This window comes from Protomyctophum parallelum, assembly GCF_964188405.1.
Source record: "Protomyctophum parallelum genome assembly, chromosome: 10".
Lineage (NCBI taxonomy): Eukaryota > Metazoa > Chordata > Actinopteri > Myctophiformes > Myctophidae > Protomyctophum > Protomyctophum parallelum.
The window spans coordinates 13,721,439-13,743,322 of record NC_139704.1 but is presented as its reverse complement, the minus strand read 5'-3'; the positions used below and the strand labels follow the sequence as shown (position 1 = coordinate 13,743,322).

The window sequence follows — 21,884 nt, the reverse complement described above, 5'->3', positions numbered from 1 at the left end:
ATAATTACAAAAAAAACCCAAAAGAAAAACCACCAACAATAAAACAGTGTGTAGATATTTATATTTCACCATGGCCAAATTTTGCCAATAGACACTAAACAAACTAAGGCCTCCTTGGTGTACTCTTGATAGTAAGCTGCACAAACACCTGCATTTGAGAATCAGCGTAACAGACACTGCAGCCACTTAGTGAATAGTTAAGACATTCAATTCTCTAAAAAATAAACTTCATAATATAAAACTGTCTTTTTAAGTTATGAGACAATGTGTAAAAAACTAAAAACCTTTGCAAAAACTGACTTATCTGGCTGACTATGCTCAGGCAGCAAGCAAGGCATGCAGGTAGTGTCACAGTAAGTAGACCGCAAGTCCTGAGTGAGCCTTGTGAGGTCATTATTGTGACTATGGCAACACTCAGAACAGCGCTTGATCCATAAACGGGATAAGTGGTCCGAAAAAGTGGTCCGAATGGTTTGAAGCATACAAAAAAACAAAAAGAAACATCAACAGTTATGCTGGGTTGCAATGAGTTCACACTGGTGGCAACAAAGTAACAGGCTACAAGTCATTTTCAGTGGAAGCCTTCAACATGAAGCTAAAAAGAAAACAGTTTAACAGGCGTCAGATTTTTTCTGCGCTCCAATGAAGTATCCATAAATAATGTCTCCACCATTTTGAATTCTCTCCCCCCAGAATTTCTGCTCTGTTCTGTAAATGTGTGGCTGCAACACTTCAAGGGCGACACTGCAGCAAAGTATCTGGTATCTGGCCATGGTTGTTGGTTGTTTCTAGTTTTGTCGCTGCTAGTGTAAAGCAGCATTAGCACTTCATGAACAAATGCACAAACAATACTGGTTATTAAGGCTTCCCTTTACAAACAAGTGGCAACACCATTCATTCACATATAATGTTATACACATAATAAATAACCATTAAGCAATTAATACCAGTGAGCTGGCAGCTATGAAAGGCTCGTCGTAAACCTGGCCCATATTTGGCACGTTGAATTGTCGTCTTTGGTGTTTTCAGTCTCTACTCTCTACTTATGTCCTCACTTGGAATTTCCCTGCTTTAGTCACATATTTGACCCCTTTAAAAGGTTTGTACTTCTCTCCGTACATATCAAGACGATTCACCTTCAGTCCTGCATTGGAACAAAGGTTAGAGAAGACACGAACATCAGCAATGTCATAAAATACAGAATTCCAGTGTAAAACCTTATGTTGTCCTACCTTCCAACACAGCAGAAATGCTACATCAGGTTGTAATGTTAACGCCCTATATATTGTACTTCGTTGTGTGATGAACAGTGGAAATAGCCCATCTACTTTCTCTCAAAAAGCCATGATTCATTAGTTTGTAGATAATTTTAACCTATGACATGCTCAATTGGGCCAGGTTGAAAGTGGTTAATGTATACATATGTTGTACAAAGATTTTTTTAATTATTTTTTGTCATTACTATTACAAATAAGACAGGGCGAGGCAACTGAATTTGTCCAGCATATTTCAACATCAAGGCAATTCAAATTACTTTACACAAGGCCAGGCAAAATAAATAGAGTAGGGGCTTTTGGAGGGCTGTAAAGACAAAATATTTAATATTCACCACCAAGCTAGGGGTCAAAGTTAAAGGTCAATGGGTACCTGATATGGCCAGTTGCTGTATCTTCAGGTTAATGTTGAGTGAGGGGCTTTCCTCTGGTTTGGGGGCTCCTGCCTGTAGACTCAGGCTGCCTTTCAGGTTAGGGAGCTTCTGCGGATTCAGTTTGCCAATGTCCCACACCAGCACCTATCACATCAAAGACCACCATAATGCACTCCATTTTAAAGCCCAGGACGATGTTTGGGGTTTGAGAACATTAAACTTATAAGCAAACAAATAAATACAAAAAACATAGATCAAACATTTAAATGAGGTACAGCTGCTGCCTAATTAACTGCTGATGTCGTTAAAAAAGTAAAATAATGGCTGATATATCGGCCGTGCTCTAGTTTACACTGACTAATAGCTACAGTACCTTCGTGCCACTGTCATAGTTATAGTTCCCTTGTGTGGCTGTGAGGTTGGCACTCAACACAGCTTTAGGCATGTGGATGGTTATCATTAGCCCCTCCACCGGCTTTCCCATGGTCTGTTTGGGTCCAACAGTGAGATCGAGGCGTCCACAGGAACCACTGTCAAAGAAGTTGATGCTCTGCTTTACATACACTGGGATGGCCACAAGACTGAGAAGGGAGACAAGGAACACCAATTCTTTATCGGCGGCGGTGGCTCAGGGGTAGAGTGGCTGAATGGGTGAATGTAATGCACAATCTATGTAAAGCGCCTTGGATAAAGGCGCTAAATGCACCATTTACCATTTATCAAGGAACAATGAAGGTCTATAATCAGTTAGGCCTGAACTGATTGGATTTGTGTATTCAGACATTGTCTGCCTATCTGTGTTGGTTGCTTTGTAACAAGCTTGAACATCAGTTATTTTCAGTGAGCGACAATGTCATACGACAAAGTATAGTTTCTGTGTCCAGACTCCAGAGTGAGACACATCATTAAAAATCGGATTTCAATCCATTTAGGAATGTAGTTTAAATTAAACTGTTTTTGCTGTTCAAAGTAGTTCAGTAGTAGAAAATAAATTGATTCTAATGGGGAGAGGCCAAAAGTCAGGTTTTGGGCTGACCATCTGAGCATAACCTTAGTGATTACATGGCAACATTTGAAACGTTGTTGACAAGCCTGTGAATATTTCCACAATTCTACAGTCATGCATTCCACAGCCAAGACACTCCTCGGAAGACAATAAGTACCAAAAGCTGTTGCCAAATGCCAACTAACACAATAAACATTCACATGTAGTCTTATTTCTGGCGATAATTCATATTTGCCAAACACAAGGCCAAAGTGCCGTTCAAAATTCAAAAATTACTCAATGCCTTAATTGCCTATCTGATGCTCCCAGCATGGTTTCTGGGTTTGAAAACCTTAACTGGGTGCACAACTAGTTCGCATGTGTATTGTATCATATCATGACCCTATGCATGGGTTCAAAATGTAATCCTGACATATGAGTGGGATTTGAACTTGTGAACGTACTTCTGTGCGCTGACATGATAAGTCATGAGCGTGAAGTTTCCATCTGGGGGGACGAATGAGAGGACACGCTCAGACTCCCAGCGCTTGTACCTCACACAAGGATGGAAACTCACGTCATCAAGGAGACGGGGATTCTGCAGGTAAAGATCAAGATGTGATTTATTTGAACACACAGTTAAGTGTCCATAAAGGGGCCAAGAGGAAATTAACCCACCATAAACGAAAGCGTTAGGTCAGGCATCCCAGTGAGTTTAACGCAGGCCTCAATCGCACCCTGGATCTCTGCAAACAATGTAGTACCTGTACACCAGTCCCGTTAATTGAACAAAGCAGTTAGCTACATTTGAAATACTACTAAATCTGAATCTCTGAAGGTAATTTTATATCTAAAGCCCTAACCACACCAAAGGGTCACCATGCAACTCCTTGGGTCCAAACGGTTGCAAGGAGTTAACACTAAAACCATCTTGACCATTTGGTGTTGTTTGGGCCATTGAATTCCATGCGTTGAATCACTAGGGTCAACATGCAACAAGACATATCACACCACAGGGACAACTCTAAAACCATCTTGACCCTTTGGTGTGGTTAGGGCTTAAGGATGTGTCTCATCTGGTCTCTGTACCTGATTTGTCCAGAATGGCATCTATTTCCTCTACCACGTCAAAATATGCCTCATTATTAGTGTATTTCACTCCAGCCCGCCTCCATGGAACAGTTGACAACTGACCAGTTGGTAATGTTTCCCCAACATGACTACTACCTGCAAAGAAAATACATTCAGTACAAATGTGGTTCTCATGAATGATTTGGGTGTACAAACTGTACAACTCACATGAACTTTTAACAGTGGTACAGGTAGTGTTCTGAGGTAAACCTCTTTACCTGTGAGCGTATTTACAACCGTTCGCAGGATATTCGGAGGCCTAATCATCTCTTTGAGGACATTGGATTCAGTTGCCAGAGGAAACCCGTTGTCCAGCATCTCCTCTAGTAGCTCATACACTACCACCACGTTGTCCTTGATAATCACCTCGGAGCATTCTCCAAAGTAGTCCTGGAAATGACAAGCCCTGTTATTAATAATAAATTGACATGCTAATGAATAATTGTTGCAGAAATAGGTGTGACCAGTGTATATTTCACATGTTCATGTCGTATTCCTTGGAAAATGATTGGGTTGAAGATCAGTGGTCAGTATACCGAAGTACCACCTCAGAAAATAGAGCGTAGACATGCCCATACTCAGCTATGCACAGTTTACACAGGAGGGAAATTATATGTATTGTTTTTGTTCCATTCCTAAGCCAATAATGCTTAATGCTGCTGCTTTGACAAAACTCACTAATCACTAATAAGCACAACTGATATTTCTAATGTGATTAATCCGTTCTAAAATCTTCCATTAACAGCTAGGTGTTGTCATGCCCATTTCAGCATGGCTGGAGAGCCTATTTCAACAAATGATTTGGTCAGAATAACTATGTGTAGTAATATAAATATTTCATTCCACTTTTGTCTGTGTTCTCCTTTTTTGGGTGACTCCTGTGACCTGTGTACCACCAGAGGGGCGCTCAAGTACCACCAGGTTAAGAATCACTGCTATAGGGGGTTCCTTAGAAATCTGTAACTCTGAGACCCCTTTTCCACCGGTTGGTTCCTAATGGGAACCAGTTAGTCCATGAGCCAGATCTCTAAAATTAGACCGTTAATTATGAATAGAATGTGTAAAACCATACCTATATTAGATTGTTATCACCATGAAACTTCCCCAGTTGATTACTTACACAAAGACAATGATTTATTGTATTACAATTTTTAAATATGCAAATGAGGCATTATATAGGGAAAATATGCAAAAAGTAGAATATATGAAAAAGCTACTACTGTGGAAGGGTTATCGTATTAATATACAATATTGTTCATAATGAACGTTCCAATTTTGGAACTCTGGCTCATGGACTAAGAAACAAAAAGAACTGAAGCGGTTCCCATTGGGAACCAACCGGTGGAAAAGGGGTCTCAGTGTACAAATGGAACGGGTCCATTTGGATCCATTTGTACCCTCTCAGAGTTATGGTGATCCTCTTAAATTTAAACAACCACTAGTATGTCATTTTATAGACTCTATACTATGGAAGATGATAGGTAAGTCCACAGTCTGACAGTGTGATCAAAACACAATTTTTTAAATATATATTCCTTACTTAGTCAGATGACAATAAACGCTTTTAAAATTCAACCGAGGGGAGCGCTTTGGATTTTCTTTGAGTTCACCCTTATTTTCACTTTTGGATATCAGGCTATCAGCCCACTTACCACAAGGGAAAGAACTTCAAATGTGTTTACCTACTATTGTAACCTCTCCAATGAGCACCTGTTTTTCAGTTACTATAGTGACAACTATACGGACCACGCAGCGTTTCCTCTTCTCTCTATTCTCTGGTTCCTCAATGTTGGATTACGTTAGGCCAGTATGTCTGACTATAACAAAGTTAGAACAATGACCTTCCACAGACAGACCTGAAACATCTCTGCCACTCTGTGCAGGAACTCTATCACAAACAGCGGAGGGACTTCAGTCTGGATGACAGCTAGGAAGAACAGCTTGTCTCTGTATATACTGATAAGGTAATGGTGTGGTGTCTGAAGCACAGGTGGAACATTCTCTGGCTCCACTGCCTTCTCCTTTGCCTCGAAGAAGTAATCACACACACTCCGGCTGATGACACTTTTCCAGTGTTTCTCCAGGAAGATGTCTCCCGAATGATTAATCAGAAACAGACTGTGGATCATCTCAGCTGGAAGGAGAAACAATGCAGTGGTTTGTGTGTCAACAATGGGGTTTTATGGAGTGAATTTGAGAGAGCAAGAATGTGTGAGTGAGAAAATGCATGTCAGGGGGAGAAGGGGGGTAGAGGGAGAGAAAGAGAAATAACTTCACATCATAGTTTTGATAATGCCTTCAAAACACACTGCATTAGGACAGAAATGTGTGATTGATTTATTGTATACTTTATTAGGCAAAAATGTAGACCGCACGTACAGTCAGACTCAAAAAGGTCCAGGGGACTTGTTTCCAGTTTCCACTGTGGTCCTGGCCTAGCCCCTCTCGGAACTCTCCATAAAGCTTTTCTGAAATTTGGATGTCGCTTTGTGTAGGGTCCCTGTCCATATTTATATTTTCATATGGGAATTTTGGAACGCGGACATAAATATGCTCGCTAACATCGTATCTGCGGCGTTTGACTGCCTTTTTTTTTTAGTTATTCTGAATTCGTGAACTATAAGTACCTATACGCTGCGAATATCTCCTGTGGCGCGGAAGCCGTTAAGTATTTTTTTTTTTTTTAAGTACTTTGTTTGACCGATTTGGTCGCTTTATTTCTTCTTGTTTGTTTACCGTTTATTGTACCGCCTCCCGGTGTGCGGTTGGCTTGTGCGGCTACGTCCCTGCATCTGATCTGCTCTGTCATAGCTATAGCGCCACTAGCTAGCCAGATAGGCGGTACAATGAGGTGTCAATAAACAAGGAAGGAAGAGAAGAATCAAAGTGACCAAATCGGTCAAACAAAGACGGCTTCCGCACCACAGGAGATATTCGCAGCGGTATGTATGGGTACTTATACTTCACAGATTCAGAAGCCCTCACACGAAGAAAAAAAAGTCGTCAAAGAGCGCAGACAGGCGTTATCCACGGTGTTTATGTTTTATTTATGTCCGCGTACCAGGTGGCAGGGTACTGCTGGAACAGGACCCCATGGTCTGGGTCAAAGAAATGTCAGAAACTTCAGTACCATTGGGTTCTGCTTGGGGGGCTAGTCCTGGCCTATGTAGAAACGATGTGTAAATATTGTCACCCGTCTACTGTTTGTCTAAAGTGCTGGTAAACCACAAACGTGACCGAAATGTAGCCTCCAGCTCAAACTGAGATTCGGAAACTCAACAAACTACAGATCAAATATTAAAAAGTAAAGTAATATGCACCACACACAAAACATCCGTCGGACCACTTTCAAAGACCTCAATGGCATCGGCAACAACTGGCCATCACCCATCATCTGGACACAGTATGGTTTTATTTTTAAATATGCATATAAAAGTTTTACCTGCTGGAGGACTCTCGCCCGTGGCAGGAATGTAACTTTATTTGTGGCAAATATGGCAGAAGACGTGTCTGTCTGGACAGCTGCCTAGCTGCCTGTAAACTGCACAGTTTACATAACGTAATAAAATTGTAAACTGATCATTTCGGAAACGTGTCCAAAAGCCGCACTTTTAGGAACGGGTGTTGGAAGTCTGCACATAACAAGATATTTCGAATTTCGAAATCGGTAGGGCATTGGAAGCTCAATTTGCCGACAGGCATGTAAGCGGACGGCTACAACGTCATAGGTCTGTGGACCTATCATACTGTGGAGGACTCGCAAAATAGCCGACCTACAAGCCCACAACCCGTAGCGATGCGACGGGTTGTGAGCTTGTAGATCGGCTATTTTCGACGCTCGGCTCAGTCGTACGACGGACTATAAACGGAGGACCGTGCGGTTGTTTCTTTCCATTCAGTCAGTCATATCATCTCACATTAAGCGGGGATCGATACGCAGTTTTGATAAACCATGGCTTCTTCTGGAGAACCGAAGGCAAAGAAACTCAGACTGTCCTCGGCGGGGAAGAAGACAGAATCACCACCTAAAAAAACTCCTCCTCCGAGGGCTGCTGCTGCCAAATTAAGGTGAAATTAAGCAAGGCGATAAGCGATCGATCTAACGGTTCTAGAATCTGGACCCCCGGGATTGAGACATGCTTTTATAGAACAGTACCGCGTCGTGCAAGACGATGGATAATCAAAGCATCGTCTTTTATGCATGCATGCATAGCGGTATGCATGCCTGCTGGTCGTGGAATAGAAAACTGGATCAGATGGACTGATATATCTGGTTATTCTTGTTGAGGCATTTTACGCGCCCGCGCCACATGCTGGAGCGCATCCATGTGTGTGTGTGTGTGTGTGTGTGTGTGTGAGATTCAAAATAAATGGCTGTGAAATGTTTACATCGTCGTGGTGCGACGATAATAGTCTTTTTTTGACTGAATGGGTCTAGTGTTCTCCAGATAGTTTCCCAGACTGTCCACTCCACCATGTCCTCCTCACTCTGTGTTTAAAGTCCAGGGCTACACGTGTGGTGTGCACCGGTGCGTGCATGACACGACCCCACGTGTCTTTTGTATGTAGTCGCCTACTCGCCTCAGGGTCGTTGCCTTTCTTTGGGAAAAGCTTTGTTTTGTTTTGACGCGTCAGTTATGATTGAATTCAGCAGTCATCACGCGTCTCTGATGATGATCGTGTTATTGAGCACTGCTAACCACAAACACAATTTTATTATTTTGCTACTACACGCAAATTGTCGAGCAGAGCTACACAAAACTATATTCTACAAGCTCATGATGAACTTGAATTTGCCTAGTGATTGATCTGCTAAAATGTTGCACAATTTGTGGCAACGTTGAAAAATGTCCCAAAATAGGACCACAGTTCTTCATGTGCTTTAGGAAATAAAAATGTTTCTGTCCTATCGTGAACTGTCTCAATGTCAACCCCCGACCCAATAATATTCGTAGCAGTTTAGTTCTTGTTGCTGCTGTTAAGAGTTAAGACCTCTTGCATGATCCAACATGTTGGTGCTGAACTGCTGATAGATCAATATTGTTTCTCTTGAATATTATGCATAATATGCGTATCCCGTGATCCCGTCCATCAATTCGAGTCGCTTTAAGCCTAATTAGTTAAGAGACAACCAATCACTAGCCGAGTTCTGGTGTTCTGGTGCCCTTTCTTCATGTGTACAGTAACCAATCAGATGTGTCCGTGTGGGAGGAGCTCTGCTGTACGCACGCACAAATCTATCCAAGCTCAAATTAGTGGTTTTTGAACACAGCTCTTTTTGGGCTTATTTTAGACTGTTCAGCAGGTCTGTCACTGTCCTGAGTGTTACTGATACAGAGAGACCATGGCAGCTGTAAGGTAAGAATACACTGACAGAAGTGAGGAACATTTTTATATTATTGTCTAATACAGAAGGTTTTGATATAACTTAGCCTTGGATCAATCTAGGTCCAAGGCAAGTTATTTGGTATTGACATGCCAGTATATTTTGTTGCACCAGGTTAGTGTTCATGTAACAGCATGTTGAGACTAGTGTATGGTCTGAAACTGAATATAGCTTTATGCAAAGGGTGTGGCATCAAATGGAGCGTGAGGGTTTATTTACAACAAAATACATTTAAAAACACATTCAAGCCTGCCTGATGGATATGCATATGCACTGTATGGCTGCTTAATCATCCCAATATGCATTGTTACATGGTAATTGCTAAAAGCTAATGATGAATATTGCTGAAGAGGGTACAGTCAAAGATTAATCATAGTGCACTATGCACATGCAATATGCATTATTATTGCTGAGTGTGCAGAGGGGCACCTGTTGAGAGCTTTGTGTTTTGTGTTAACACAGTTGTTCCCATCAGGGTTGTTCTCAGACATTGTGGAAAGCCGGTAGAGACATCAAGGACAAAGAGGAGAGGTTCTGGTTATCCATTTGTGGAGAAGTTGTCTAAAAAGAAAGATGTATTTGTTTTGTTATTGAATAGCAAACCTATAGAATAGTTGCTGCTTTTTGTGTTTCTGTTACAGGTATTGTTTGCACTAGAACTAGTTTTCACAGTTCACTGCCCTTGATGTTTGAGGAAAAATTACGTTTGTAGGCGCCTTACTGACTGCCATGTGGTTCTTCTACTACAGTAATGTTGAAATGCTGCTGGTAAATGCTGGAACAAGTGATCCTTTTGGTGCACAGGACGTTTTTCTTTGACATCACAAGGTTATGATTTGCCACAATATTCAAACTCTCAGTTTGTTCCAGAAATCATTCAAACACACAGCTGCTGGCCTAATGTTGCCTGGCTGTGAATGTCATAAGTTATAACATGGTTATTTGCATGGCTGAATAATGTCTTCAGCACCATCTGTGTTCCCATCATTGTACACAGACTGTGCTTAGATGTCACATGGTTAACTTAAAGTCGACGTGTGGTTAAGTCACATGGAAATGAAAATCTCTCTGTTCTGCAATTCTATTTCAAATGTTAGAATTAAACCTCAGGCATTTGTTTTGTATTGCCAAGAAAGTAGCCACCCTGCACAAAGTGCATGCAAATTTAGGTGAAAGCTATTATGTAGGCTTTTATTTCATTTATGAACTTCAATTCAACACTTCTACCATTTCAGTGAGACATTGATTGTAAGCTCAAGACAAAACAATACAAATACACTATAGTATAAAACATATATATTTAAAACGAATGATCCTTTAGTAATCCTGTGTGTATAGTATAGACCTTTATTAGGGGGGGGGTTCAGTTATCATAGCAGCACCACCGTATGAAACACAGGACAGATTAGAGTAAAGAGATGCATCTGTAAACTTCAAGATTAACTAGAAAAAGTGCCCTTCCGGGCACAGGTCTCCACCAGGTTATCCACAGATCCGTGCAGTTAGAGGTAAAAACACTTTTCGGCCAGTTATAGCGCCACCTTGAGGCTGAGTTGAAATTGTTCATGTGGCATTTCGTCCTCGGCCTAGTGGGAATGTGGGTGCACAATTTCACGGAAATCACGCGATGTGTTCATGATTTGCAGCATTTTGTTTGAAACTGAGCACTCCTGTGAACTTTGGAAGCCAATCTTAACCAATCAGGATGGAGTCTGATAAATCTGAAAGACCCGTTTCGTTGAATGGCTCTAGAGAGACTGTGTACCAATTTGCGTGATGTTTGGACAAAATCTGTAGGTGTACTGTGCAAAAACGTGTTTTGCACAAAGCGGCCTCCTGGTGGCGCTATAACAGGCCGTTCTGGAAAGTTTGGGGCAGAGGTTCATCGTTGGCATCCAGGGAGTGTGTGTGCAAAATTTGGCATCGACCGGGTTGTTTTGCACAAAGCGGCCTCCTGGTGGCGCTATAACAGGCCGTTCTGGAAAGTTTGGGGCAGAGGTTCATCGTTGGCATCCAGGGAGTGTGTGTGCAAAATATGGCATCGACCGGGTTAACGGTGGCCGAGATTAGCTGTTCACGGACACACGGACGGACACACGGACGGACACACGGACGGACACACAAACGGACGGACGGAGTGCAAAACATACTCTCCCCACATGCCTTCGGCCTGGTGGAGACAAAAACAGGTAGACAGGTAGTGTACAGGGATTAAAAACAAAATACCAAAAACGTGGGGGATTGGTTTAGTTCTGTCCTTATTACCTTGTGACCATTTTCCCTGAAGAAAGTGGGACAACAAGTGCATTGGCCAGGCTTCGAGAGCAGACTTGTGTAGATGACTGAGGCAGTTTTCTTTCTGGAGTGCATCCTGTTATCAGGTTCATGTTTTTACAATGCTAGGGGGCATTCAAATACATAATTATATTACATCTTTAAACAACATGAACCCTAGCGTCCATATTCTGAACATGTCAGAGACTTCAGACTTATAATAGGCAAACATTCGGCTAACATTATGGAAAAATAGACATTCATCAGAAATAGAACAGCTACAAGCTTGTAGATCGACAATTATTGATAGTGACATACAGCGAAATATATAGGTTTTAAGTAATTCAGCATATAAATGTTTTGTCTGTGTTTTTCAGGCCTAATTCCCTCTTTGGAATGGGAAATCCTTTATTGGACATCTCAGCTGTGGTGGACAAGGACTTTCTGGACAAGTAAGTTAGCAAAATAGAATCCAAGAACCTGCAAAGATATTTGGTTTTCAGCGTGCATGGGTGCTAGAGAAGAGGGAACTAAAAGACTGCAGATGCACCATCTTAATCTTTTCAAACAAATTTCTACAGAGTGCCTCCAGAGTAGTCATACTAGAACCTCAGACTACATCAGTACATAATGCTAAAGCGGAATCTTATTCATGGGTTCTTGCATATCTCTGACCCCACATATGGCCTAAGACAGGGGTTCCCAAACCTTTTTGGCCCAGGTACCCCTTGGGGGGGAAGAATCTTTTCCAGATACCCCCTCATCCTCGCAACACCGATAAGCATATTTGCAACCTTACTTTTAGATGTCATTGGAACTATTTGTATTAAAACTTTCACAACACATTTTCACAACATTTATTTAAGATGCTAACTTAGAATAGATGTAAACCTATTTGACAGTACAGAAACATAATTGCCTTCCTTGATGTATCAATTAAGCGTCACCAATCAGCTGGTCACAGACACTCAGCCTCTGCAGCACTCTAACTGAAAGTGACTGCATGGAGTATGTTTCATTTCTATCTACTGTATGTTCTATCCAAAGGCCCTTGAATGATGGAATATGATTAAGGATTACTGTGATTATGGTAAAGTCATATATATATATCACACATAACATAGCCTAATTCACTGGCAAAAAACAACAACTTTGGGAAACACTGGCCTAAGAGAGGAAAAGGTGTGTGTGGCTAAGTGAATGAGTGTGAATGTCCTGGGTTGGGCAGAAGTATGTCCTCTACAGAGACAGTACTACCACTGACAAGAGTTCAAATATCACTGTGTATACACACCTGACCACACTGTTTTTTATCTCTTTCTATCTCTCTCTCTTGACAAACATTTGTCATGTGCATAGAGACACTGTACGTGTGTCCTCTTCTGAACCATGTGGTACTAGTGACTATATAGTAACAGACTGTCATACTGTAAATTACTGGTAATATGATCTGTGTTCATTCCTATTTTCTCTACAGCAGTCAGAGCCTCAGTAGAATGGATCTGCTGCATGCAGTACTGATGCCTTATTTGCAAAATTTGCACAAATTCACTTAAGAACAAATCTAATCAACAGATCTAAAGTGGAGATAAAGTGATCTTTATTCCAAAGTCACTGACTTGCATGGATTTATTTTCTGTTAATCAGCACGATATAACATTTTGGAAATTAGCAAAGGTATGACTTTCATAGAATACATTATCAAATGTTGTGACACAGGGGAATTGTGCCCTCTTTGGGTTCTTGTCCTTGGGGAAGCGGGTTGATCAGGCCGGTCAGTGTAGGAGAGTTCTGCCCTGGTCTGGCCTGGTCCTCACAGTTGACTGGGTCAAAGGGTTTCTCCAGGCCCTAGATCAGAGTCCAGCCTCAGGCTGCTCTGTCAATGTGGGATGGATTAGTCGTCTGGCAGTTTTAATTCAATCTCACACAAGAATAAAGCGGAGCTTACACTTACAGTACATGGCACCAAATCTTCAAACAACCTTCATTTTTCACGGAAAATATGTTTAGCATTGCCCAACACAATGAATCGACTTTGACAGCTTTAGTCCCATTCGTTTTAGTCCCAGACCAGTTTAGAGTGTGTCTGTGTATCTTACATTCCAAAATTGTGCCCACTGCAGTGCCTGAATGTGACATAATATAAGAGAGTAATCTCTGTAGAGCTGCTCGGCAGCCACTAATCTTGGATTGTGTGAATAAAGGTAATCAGTAAATGCAAGGGGATTTTGTTGTTAACAAATGAGGGCCACAGCAGGGACTTTGTCCAGTGACTTTTTAGTTTATTGATTCACTAACTTTGAGAACTCAGCCTCGCTTGCTTTCTTTTTGTCTTTCGCAGGTATGGACTGAAGAGCAACGATCAGATCCTGGCAGAGGACAAACACAAAGCCCTGTTGGTATTATTTTAGTTGACTATTTCATTGTTCAAATAATTCAGATTATAATTAAAAATATATTGACAATGAACATTGGAACATATTTAAATGAAATTTGCATTTCTGTTTGCCCTTTAGGCTTTGTAAACAAACGATGCACAGGGCGGATATGACAAATAACTTAAATATACAAAGAAATGACTAATATAAGCCGATCTACAAGCTCACAACGTGGCCACGTATTCACGTGTTGTGAGCTTGTACTGTACATCGTTTATTTTCGCATTGTTTTCTCCAAAATAAAATGGAAATATTATGATGATTATGCAAAATCATTGTGATTAACTCAAATAATTATGATCACCTGGCAATTATATAGTAATTGTGACAGGTCTAGTTGGTATCTTTCTTGTTATTGACAAAGAGTATACATGTTTAATTTTGCAGGTAATGTTAGAACGTGTATCTTGTAGATAGTTTTTACTCCCCTGTTCTGGAGTCAGCCAGACCAAACTCACCACATTCAACCTCTGTTCCACAATGCCATCCAATGAGCGAGCAGGAGATTCAGTACAGGGAACAAGCCTCCACCAATGATAAAGCAGGACACTACACCTCCCATTCCCACTGTAGATTAGGACTAAAAGTACAGTAAACATTTGTGCACATGTGTACGTGCACAAATTTTGGCCAACTCTCTTGTGCCTGATTTAAGACATTCAGGTTGACTTAACTATGAAGTAGTATCCCATTAAAATAATACTTTTAAGGTCAAATACAGTATAAATAATTTAAAACAGAGTGAGGAATGCTGCTTGGGTTCAGTCATAGTGGCTTAACTGGCTTTCAGAAGTTTGCTTGTGGAGATGCAGACTAGGGATAAATGTACTGAGGCACAATTATTGTAGAGTAGAATTTTCCCTATGAGTTGAATATGAAGGACCCCAATGCAGACCTTGTATTGCACTATACTTTCCTGCTTTGCTTTCTGCAAACACGAAGTTTACATGAAGTTTACTCACGAACCCACATTTATTCGTGCTGAGAAAGGAGCTGTGTGCGTGTTTGCTGTATTTGACCAAACCACACAGACTATGGTGAAATGTTGAGGCGTCACACCTCAGATACATTCCTCATGAAACGCTGTGTAATAATTTATAGGAAACAGAGTCCGGGAGGGTTAGGGCTCTCTATCCATTATTCCCTCCTCCCAAATGTCTCTCTGCTCCTCTTCAAACTCTGGCTCTGTCTCAGGACCTTAGCAGCAGTAGGGCTGAGTTGTGAAGACCTGATTACCACATTGCTCCGGGCGGCGCACCCCTCGCGGCCTCCGCCTCCCAGTTCTTCTGCGTGTGTGTAGTGTCAACACACGCAGAGATGACAGATCAGAATCACACACACACACGCACCCGCGAGCATGCAACACAGTTTTGGTATGGAATGAACATAATATAATAATTAGGCCTGCATCACTTTGCCTAAAACATGCTTAAATTATCGCTTTGGCTAAAACGCTGAATCCCGCGGATAAGTAGTAGGCTATGCACATATAACTACAGGCATTCATAACTACAGAGTAGACATTAATATCGCCTACCTACCGCATAGGATTGTACAATTATATAGCCTACATTTAACAAACAAGCTTGATTGACATTTGTAAATGGGTAAACAAAAACCGGGATAAAACCATAAAAAGCACTAAGACTTGTTTACATCAGGTATAAAGTAAGGCGCGGGGGGTATGCTGCCCGGAGCAGTGTGGTAACCAGGTCTTCGCGGCTGAGATAGGCCCCTTTTCCACTATGGGGTGGAACCAGAACTATCCAGAACCTGAACCTATTTTTTTTAGTTCTGGGTTTGTTTCCACAGCGCACAGCGCGGTACGGCACGGTTTCAGACCAGGTTCTCAGAACCTTTTTTCGGCCCTGCTTTTGAGGTAGTACTAACGCTGAGTTCTGGGAACCTATGGGCGGGGCCAGCAGCGCTGCTGCTCTCGATTGGTCGAGCTGAGGTGACAGCACTCTGAGCACTGAGGAGACCGGAGCGAGGAGAAGCGCACACAACACAACAGCGCACATTTTAAACTCCTAAGTGCGACACAGCGACAGCGGACACACATAAAAATAACCTGGAAAAGCACACAGAAACACTATGGCCACGAGAGAGGGAGAGACAGAGCTTGTGTGTGCGTGAGGGAGAGAGAGAGAGAGCCATAAAGCTGTCGCGACGAGTTGTTTGCTTGCAGTTGTTGTTCTACACTACAGCTAACAGCTAGGCTAACTGCAGATGTGTGTGTGTGCGTATGTGTTTGCGTGCGTGTGCTCGCGCGCGAGAGCGCCATATAATCTATTCTAAATTGCCAGAACAGAATTTTCTTTCTTTTTCAGGGCAAGGCATTAGGCATATCATTACTAGAAATGTGCTGTACACAATACTACACATTGGAAGAATTAAATTCAACTAGCACAACGGTTAAATGATTTGTATTTGCACATTTCTTGATATTGACATTACAACTGGACTGGATGTTATGGCACAATTTGCTCAATCTGCTCAAGAGGCACTATAATTGCAACCCACACAATGTTAAATGCTATATTCAAAAGGTGGGTTATCATTTATCATATGAGCTATAGCCTATATGATATATATTTTTCTCTTGCAGTTTAAGCAAAATATTGTAGACAGGTAAAGGTTGGAGAACAACTGGTCGAATGCATTTAAAACGGGTGTTTTACTGTTGTCCCACTCCCCACATGGAAAGGAAATCCATATCGGCAAATATAGGCTATATATAATGTATGCTGCATATATCCATGTTCATATAAACTACAGTATGTGCATATACAGTATATCTATTATGTATAGGAAATATATGTGACAGCTGTGGCATGTGGCTGCCACAGCTGTGGCACATGTGGCATATAAAAATATGTTCATATTATTGGTTTAAAAAAGTACAATAAAGCAAATAAATTTGAAAATAGACAATCTACAAGCTCACGTGTCTCATCGAGCTTGTAGTTTGTCTATTTTCAAATGGCCGAAATGTATTTAAGTAGAATACTATATACAGCTACTTTCCACCACTGTTGAATAATAACCAGTCATTATTTAAACATGAATATCTCTGTATTCCGGGACCCCCCCGGCCGTGCCAAGGGGGAGGGGGCCCTGCCGGCCGAGCTACTCAGCAGTGGGGGAATAGGGGGGGGGGGGGGGCAGACTTAACAGGTTCTGGGTTCTGGTTATATGGAAACGGAAGCAGAACTTGGTTCTGGAACTACACATGGTTCTTGGTAGTTCTGGGTCCTGGAAAGTTCTGGTTCTGGTTCTGGTTCCACCCCATAGTGGAAAAGGGGCCTTAGTTTCCAATGGGGTGTCCCAATACTTGTGCACACACACTTATCTGTGTATAGGCTGATGAACATGTTATTTTTGGATACAGTTAAGTTGGTGATGCTTCCTTTGGGCCTCAGAGGAACAGTTTGACGTTATTTAATAGAATGATATAGGACTGTTCTGTTTGGATGAATGGGCTGTCCATAGGAAGTTGCACCTAGGTAGCACCATGCTGGCAAGATGGCAGCCGTTCAATGGTGGTTAAGTTTAAGGTATATGCTTAAGATTACTCTGCTGCCCTCTGCTGGACAGACATCTAGGACAGAAGGGATTTTTCTTGATAGTGGTCTGCAAGTGATAGATTTGGCACATAAGGAGGCATGAAGATAATAGTATACTGTAGTGTTTACTATCATATATTTATAATTATATTTCTAGCCTATAGCGTTTACTCTCATAATTATATTTCCTATCTGCCTTCTACCCTGTAGCGTTTACTCTTGTAATTATATTTCCTAACGGCCTTCTACCCCCATTGTTGTGACTTGACACGTGTGTGTGTGTGTGTGTGTGTGTGTGTGTGTGTGTGTGTGTGTGCGTGTGTGTGTGTGTGTGTGTGTGTGTGTGTGTGCCCGTGTGCGCGTGTGTGAGTAGATTTGAGGAGATTGTCAAGAAGTTCAAAGTTGAATACCATGCAGGAGGAGCTACACAGAACTCAATGAAGATTGCTCAGGTCAGTGAAACAGTTGAAACTCCACCTTTGCACCTTTGTCACTTTCTCAGTGCTCACACCTGTAATTCTGAAATAACAGTTGTCATGTCTTCTGTAGTGGATGATACAAGAGCCTCATAAGGTCTGCACGTTTTTCGGCTGCATCGGTAACGACAAGTTTGGAGAGATACTGAAGCAGAAGGCAGAGGAGGCTCATGTCGATGCCCACTACTATAACCAGGAGGAGGAGCCAACAGGAACATGTGCTGCTTGTATCACCGGAGCCAACAGGTATGCACATGAAATTACACACTTTTATTTGAACAACCTTTTATTCTTTGGTACTGTGTTCTCTGTCACTGCCAACATCACGCAGTGCTGACAGTGGTCCACGCTACTTCCCTTAGCTCTCCTCCCTGCAGAACAGACACCTGTGCACCACCACGTAGGCAGTAGATTGAGTAGAAGAAAACAAGGACACAAGCCCCAGGTGTCTTCCCAGTTCCCACCCATGAACACTGCTTCGTTAGAGTGCTGGATTAAGCCCGTTTTATACTTTGTTGTATGCTGAACAAAGTTGTTGAAAATAGCAGCAACACAACCTCACAACACGTAACACATTGTGAGTTTGTAGATTTGCTATTTTCTGCAAGTGACACTGTTGTATGATGATGTATAAAATCAAGCTCAGCCAGAGGTATCGCTGCCAGGATTCAAACCCAGATCTCTTCAGTGGGCATTTGAGTGTGGTGTCCTTGATTGAATTCCAGCACAGTGTGTCAGGGCATCTACTGGGTCATGCCCAACACACCTGACTGCATCCGTCTGTAACTCTGGCTCTCTTGTGTCTCTCTCAGGTCTTTGGTAGCTAACCTAGCGGCTGCTAACGCCTATAAGAAGGACAAGCATCTAGACCTGGAAGAGAACTGGGGGCTGGTGGAGAAGGCTAAAGTCTACTACATTGCTGTGAGTAACACTGTACTGTAAAAAAAGCATTTTCATTCTGCCACAGATTGGCTTTATTTATTAACTGTTCATAACCTATTGTAAAATAAATTCCATTGAGATATGAAAGTGAATTGCGAAAGCGAAATCCCTTGGGCCAGCAAATAACAGCCTCACGCCTCCTGATAACCCCCTCTGCCTCTACCCCCATTTGGTTGATTTTCAAATGTGTGTAGTAGACTGAAAGTATTATGCTTAATTACTTCTTGAGGCAGCCGTGTACTGTATGCACATGATCAGGTCCTAATTAATTGTATGGTTTCCATCCAGGGATTCTTCCTGACTGTCTCTTTGGAATCCATCCTGAAAGTGGCCAAACATGCCGCTGAAAACAACAAGCTGTTTTGTCTGAACCTCTCTGCACCCTTCATCTGCCAGTTCTTCAAGGACAACCTCATGCAGGTTCTACCCTATGTGGATGTGCTGTTTGGCAATGAGACGGTGAGGCAGACTTGAGCACTCACAGGGAATGCTCCACATGTCCTCTTTATTAGCTAGACTCATACTTCATGAAATGACAGGGGACTCTCCACGGACAAAATGACGAAACCGCATGACCAGCTGCTAGAAAAGCCTTCAAACGGCGCAGTGCTAATAAAATCTTTTCATGCTCCAAAATGCAATATGCATATTATGCAGGACAGTATAACTCTACATGGACAGTCTTTACTTACTTACATTTTGGTCCTGAGCCAACATCTCCAGCTGTAACCAAGTGTGCCCCATTTTCTTGGCATCTACCTCCAAGTCACAATGCCAGGTGTTTTGATTTTGGACAGTCTCATATACACAATATAAATACATAGGGCAGTATGAAAAAGAAAACATGCTACACAAGCTTGTGCAAACTGCATATGTGTGTGTGTGTGTGTGTGTGTGTGTGTGTGTGTGTGTGTGTGTGTGTGTGTGTGTGTGTGTGTGTGTGTGTGTGTGTGTGTGTGTGTGTGTGTGTGTGTGTGTGTGTGTGTGTGTGTGTTCCGATGGAGTCTGCCATGAAATAACTGTAGAAATAGATGATTATTGTGTAATTCTCATCAAAAACATTATTTTATTTTTCTTTAGGAGGCAGCCGCGTTCGGAAATGAGCAAGGCTTTGAGGTGAGTGAACTGACATCTATAGATTCTATATATAGCCACAGCAATATTTTCATGTAATAGTTATACTGGTTGTTTTACAATATGTTATATAATAGACTAAGGACGTTGAGGAGATTGCGAAGAAAGCTCAAGCACTACCTAAAGCCAACAAGAAGAGGCAGAGGGTCGTAGTTTTCACTCAGGGGAAGGATGGAACAATTATGGCCCAAAGTGAGTCTCTCTTTCACACTTTTCCTTTCCATTCTTGTTTTCCCTTAGATTTTCTTCTTCTCTTCCTTTCTCTCTCTCTGTTCTATCTCACTTTCTCTTGCTCTCCCTTTCCTTCTGTTAGATGCTTAACATTGCTCTTTGTCTACAGGTGACAAAGTAGAGACTTTCCCTGTGCTGAAAATCGACCCCAAGGACATTGTTGACACAAATGGTGCTGGAGATGCTTTTGTAGGAGGTGAGTCCTCCCTACATGATGAGTCAATAGACTCAACAACCTGTTGGGATATGTATCTTTAGTGTCTTACATCACATCACATGTGTCCTGCAGGGTTTCTCTCTGAGCTGGTCCAGGAGAAGGCACTTAAACAGTCTGTGAGAGCGGGACACTACGCTGCTAATGTCATCATCAGACAAGCAGGATGCACCTTCCCTGACAAACCAGACTTCCATCAGGACCCCTGAACTCCTGGCCCAACTCTCCCCATCTCTTCTTCCTGACGTACCCCTACCTCTGTTCATTACATAACTCTTATTCCGACCATCTGACACACCTTGTCTATATCTACCCCCACTCCCCAGTTTTAGTTTTTCTGGTAAATTAGCAACACGTCCATGTTATATATTTGTGCAGCGGCAGGTTGCCAGTTCGATCCCGGGCTCCTCCAGAGTTGGTGTCAAAGTGTCCTTGAGCAAGACACTGAAACCCTAATTGCTCCCGATGTGCAAGTTGGTGCCTTGCATGGTTTCCTCTGCCATCGGTGTATGAATGTGTGTGTGAATGGGTGAATGTAATGCACAATCTATGTAAAGCGTTTTGGATAGAAGCGCTACATAAATGCACCATTTACCATTTTATACGTTTTCAAAAGTGTGCATTCTGACGCCTGTTCCTGTGTCCTCCACTTGGGGCCACTATGGGGCCACACAACCCATGGCCAACATTCAGGAGGCTAGTTGAATCTGAATGATACTGAAAGGGAATAATGCTAATATTTCTACTCAGAGGGTCTGAATGTTGTATTTATGAATACCAATCAAGTTGGAGGATTCAGATTATCTGACTCCCCATGCATGGAAACAGTCAGCAGGCGAGCGCTGTTCCAACATGATATGTCAGATGTTAGGTACAATTAAGGATTGTGCATCAGGATGTGCATTGATACTTTTGTTTTTGAAAATGATTTTAATTATTAGATGTTTGTTGTTGTAACAGGCCAGTTGTGAAACGAGAGTTTCTTTTAAAACGCACACTTTTTTAAATGTTTTCACGTCTCTGCGCACTAGTCATTACGTGGCCACCATGCTGTATCTTGAGTTGAGTTTCAAGTTCTTAGTGTCAGTGATACTGCAGGTTCAATCTTCATTATTGACTCTGTACCGTATGTCTCCTGTTTCAAACAGGTCTGGTCACAATACTATGTGCTTTTTTGTTTAGTTAAGAATTATGTTTTTGTTGAAAAGGCCTGCAGGGTGAGGGTTGAACAACGTCTAACACGGTCCTGAGTTTGTGGTTGTAATTCAGGGAAACCTGGCAGCTGGTCCAGAGACGGGCAGCTGCTGGACCATTGAGTCCCATACCCTTCACCTGTTACCAGGACTCCGCTTCTCACAGAAACAACTACGCATACTGTATGTTCCAATATGAAAGGATACTTTCCTTTTGTGACAATTTCGATTTTTATGAGAAGAGTTTGAATTAATTGGAATTCAGC

At 42.0% G+C, this 21,884-nt stretch overlaps 2 protein-coding genes across 4 annotated transcripts; one reads left to right on the top strand and one right to left on the bottom strand.

Moving 5' to 3' along the window:
* Positions 1 to 44: 44 nt before the first annotated feature.
* On the bottom strand, positions 45 to 7,278 carry ap3m1 (adaptor related protein complex 3 subunit mu 1). The gene is made up of 9 exons (XM_083774420.1): positions 7,207 to 7,278; positions 5,621 to 5,898; positions 3,983 to 4,154; positions 3,723 to 3,860; positions 3,312 to 3,397; positions 3,098 to 3,231; positions 2,022 to 2,229; positions 1,648 to 1,792; positions 45 to 1,144 (listed from the first exon to the last, which is right to left on the bottom strand). The coding sequence occupies exons 2-9, from the start codon at positions 5,891 to 5,893 to the stop codon at positions 1,044 to 1,046; spliced, it is 1,257 nt and encodes a 418-aa protein (XP_083630546.1). The 5' UTR covers positions 5,894 to 5,898; positions 7,207 to 7,278; the 3' UTR covers positions 45 to 1,043.
* On the top strand, positions 7,095 to 21,769 carry adka (adenosine kinase a). 3 transcript variants are annotated; one of them, XM_083774422.1, is made up of 12 exons: positions 7,095 to 7,167; positions 7,668 to 7,832; positions 11,802 to 11,876; positions 13,766 to 13,819; positions 17,802 to 17,880; positions 17,978 to 18,150; positions 18,717 to 18,825; positions 19,135 to 19,305; positions 19,927 to 19,962; positions 20,058 to 20,172; positions 20,321 to 20,407; positions 20,501 to 21,769. In XM_083774422.1, the coding sequence occupies exons 2-12, from the start codon at positions 7,717 to 7,719 to the stop codon at positions 20,632 to 20,634; spliced, it is 1,149 nt and encodes a 382-aa protein (XP_083630548.1). In that variant the 5' UTR covers positions 7,095 to 7,167; positions 7,668 to 7,716; the 3' UTR covers positions 20,635 to 21,769. The 3 variants fall into 3 exon arrangements, with proteins under 3 accessions (XP_083630548.1, XP_083630547.1, XP_083630549.1); XM_083774421.1 differs by lacking the exon at positions 7,095 to 7,167 and having other exon boundaries at positions 7,595 to 7,832; XM_083774423.1 differs by lacking the exons at positions 7,095 to 7,167; positions 7,668 to 7,832 and adding an exon at positions 9,049 to 9,122.
* Positions 21,770 to 21,884: the final 115 nt, after the last annotated feature.

Excerpts from the sequence above, each read along its gene's own strand:
- ap3m1 (XM_083774420.1), bottom strand. The coding sequence starts at position 5,893 with ATGATCCACAGTCTGTTTCTGATTAATCATTCGGGAGACATCTTCCTG. Across the intron at positions 3,232-3,311 it reads ACCTAACGCTTTCGTTTATG|AATCCCCGTCTCCTTGATGA; the intron begins GTGGGTTAATTT and ends CTTTACCTGCAG. Across the intron at positions 1,793-2,021 it reads ACTATGACAGTGGCACGAAG|GTGCTGGTGTGGGACATTGG; the intron begins GTACTGTAGCTA and ends TTGATGTGATAG.
- adka (XM_083774422.1), top strand. The coding sequence starts at position 7,717 with ATGGCTTCTTCTGGAGAACCGAAGGCAAAGAAACTCAGACTGTCCTCG. Across the intron at positions 17,881-17,977 it reads ACTCAATGAAGATTGCTCAG|TGGATGATACAAGAGCCTCA; the intron begins GTCAGTGAAACA and ends TGTCTTCTGTAG. Across the intron at positions 20,173-20,320 it reads TGGAACAATTATGGCCCAAA|GTGACAAAGTAGAGACTTTC; the intron begins GTGAGTCTCTCT and ends CTTTGTCTACAG.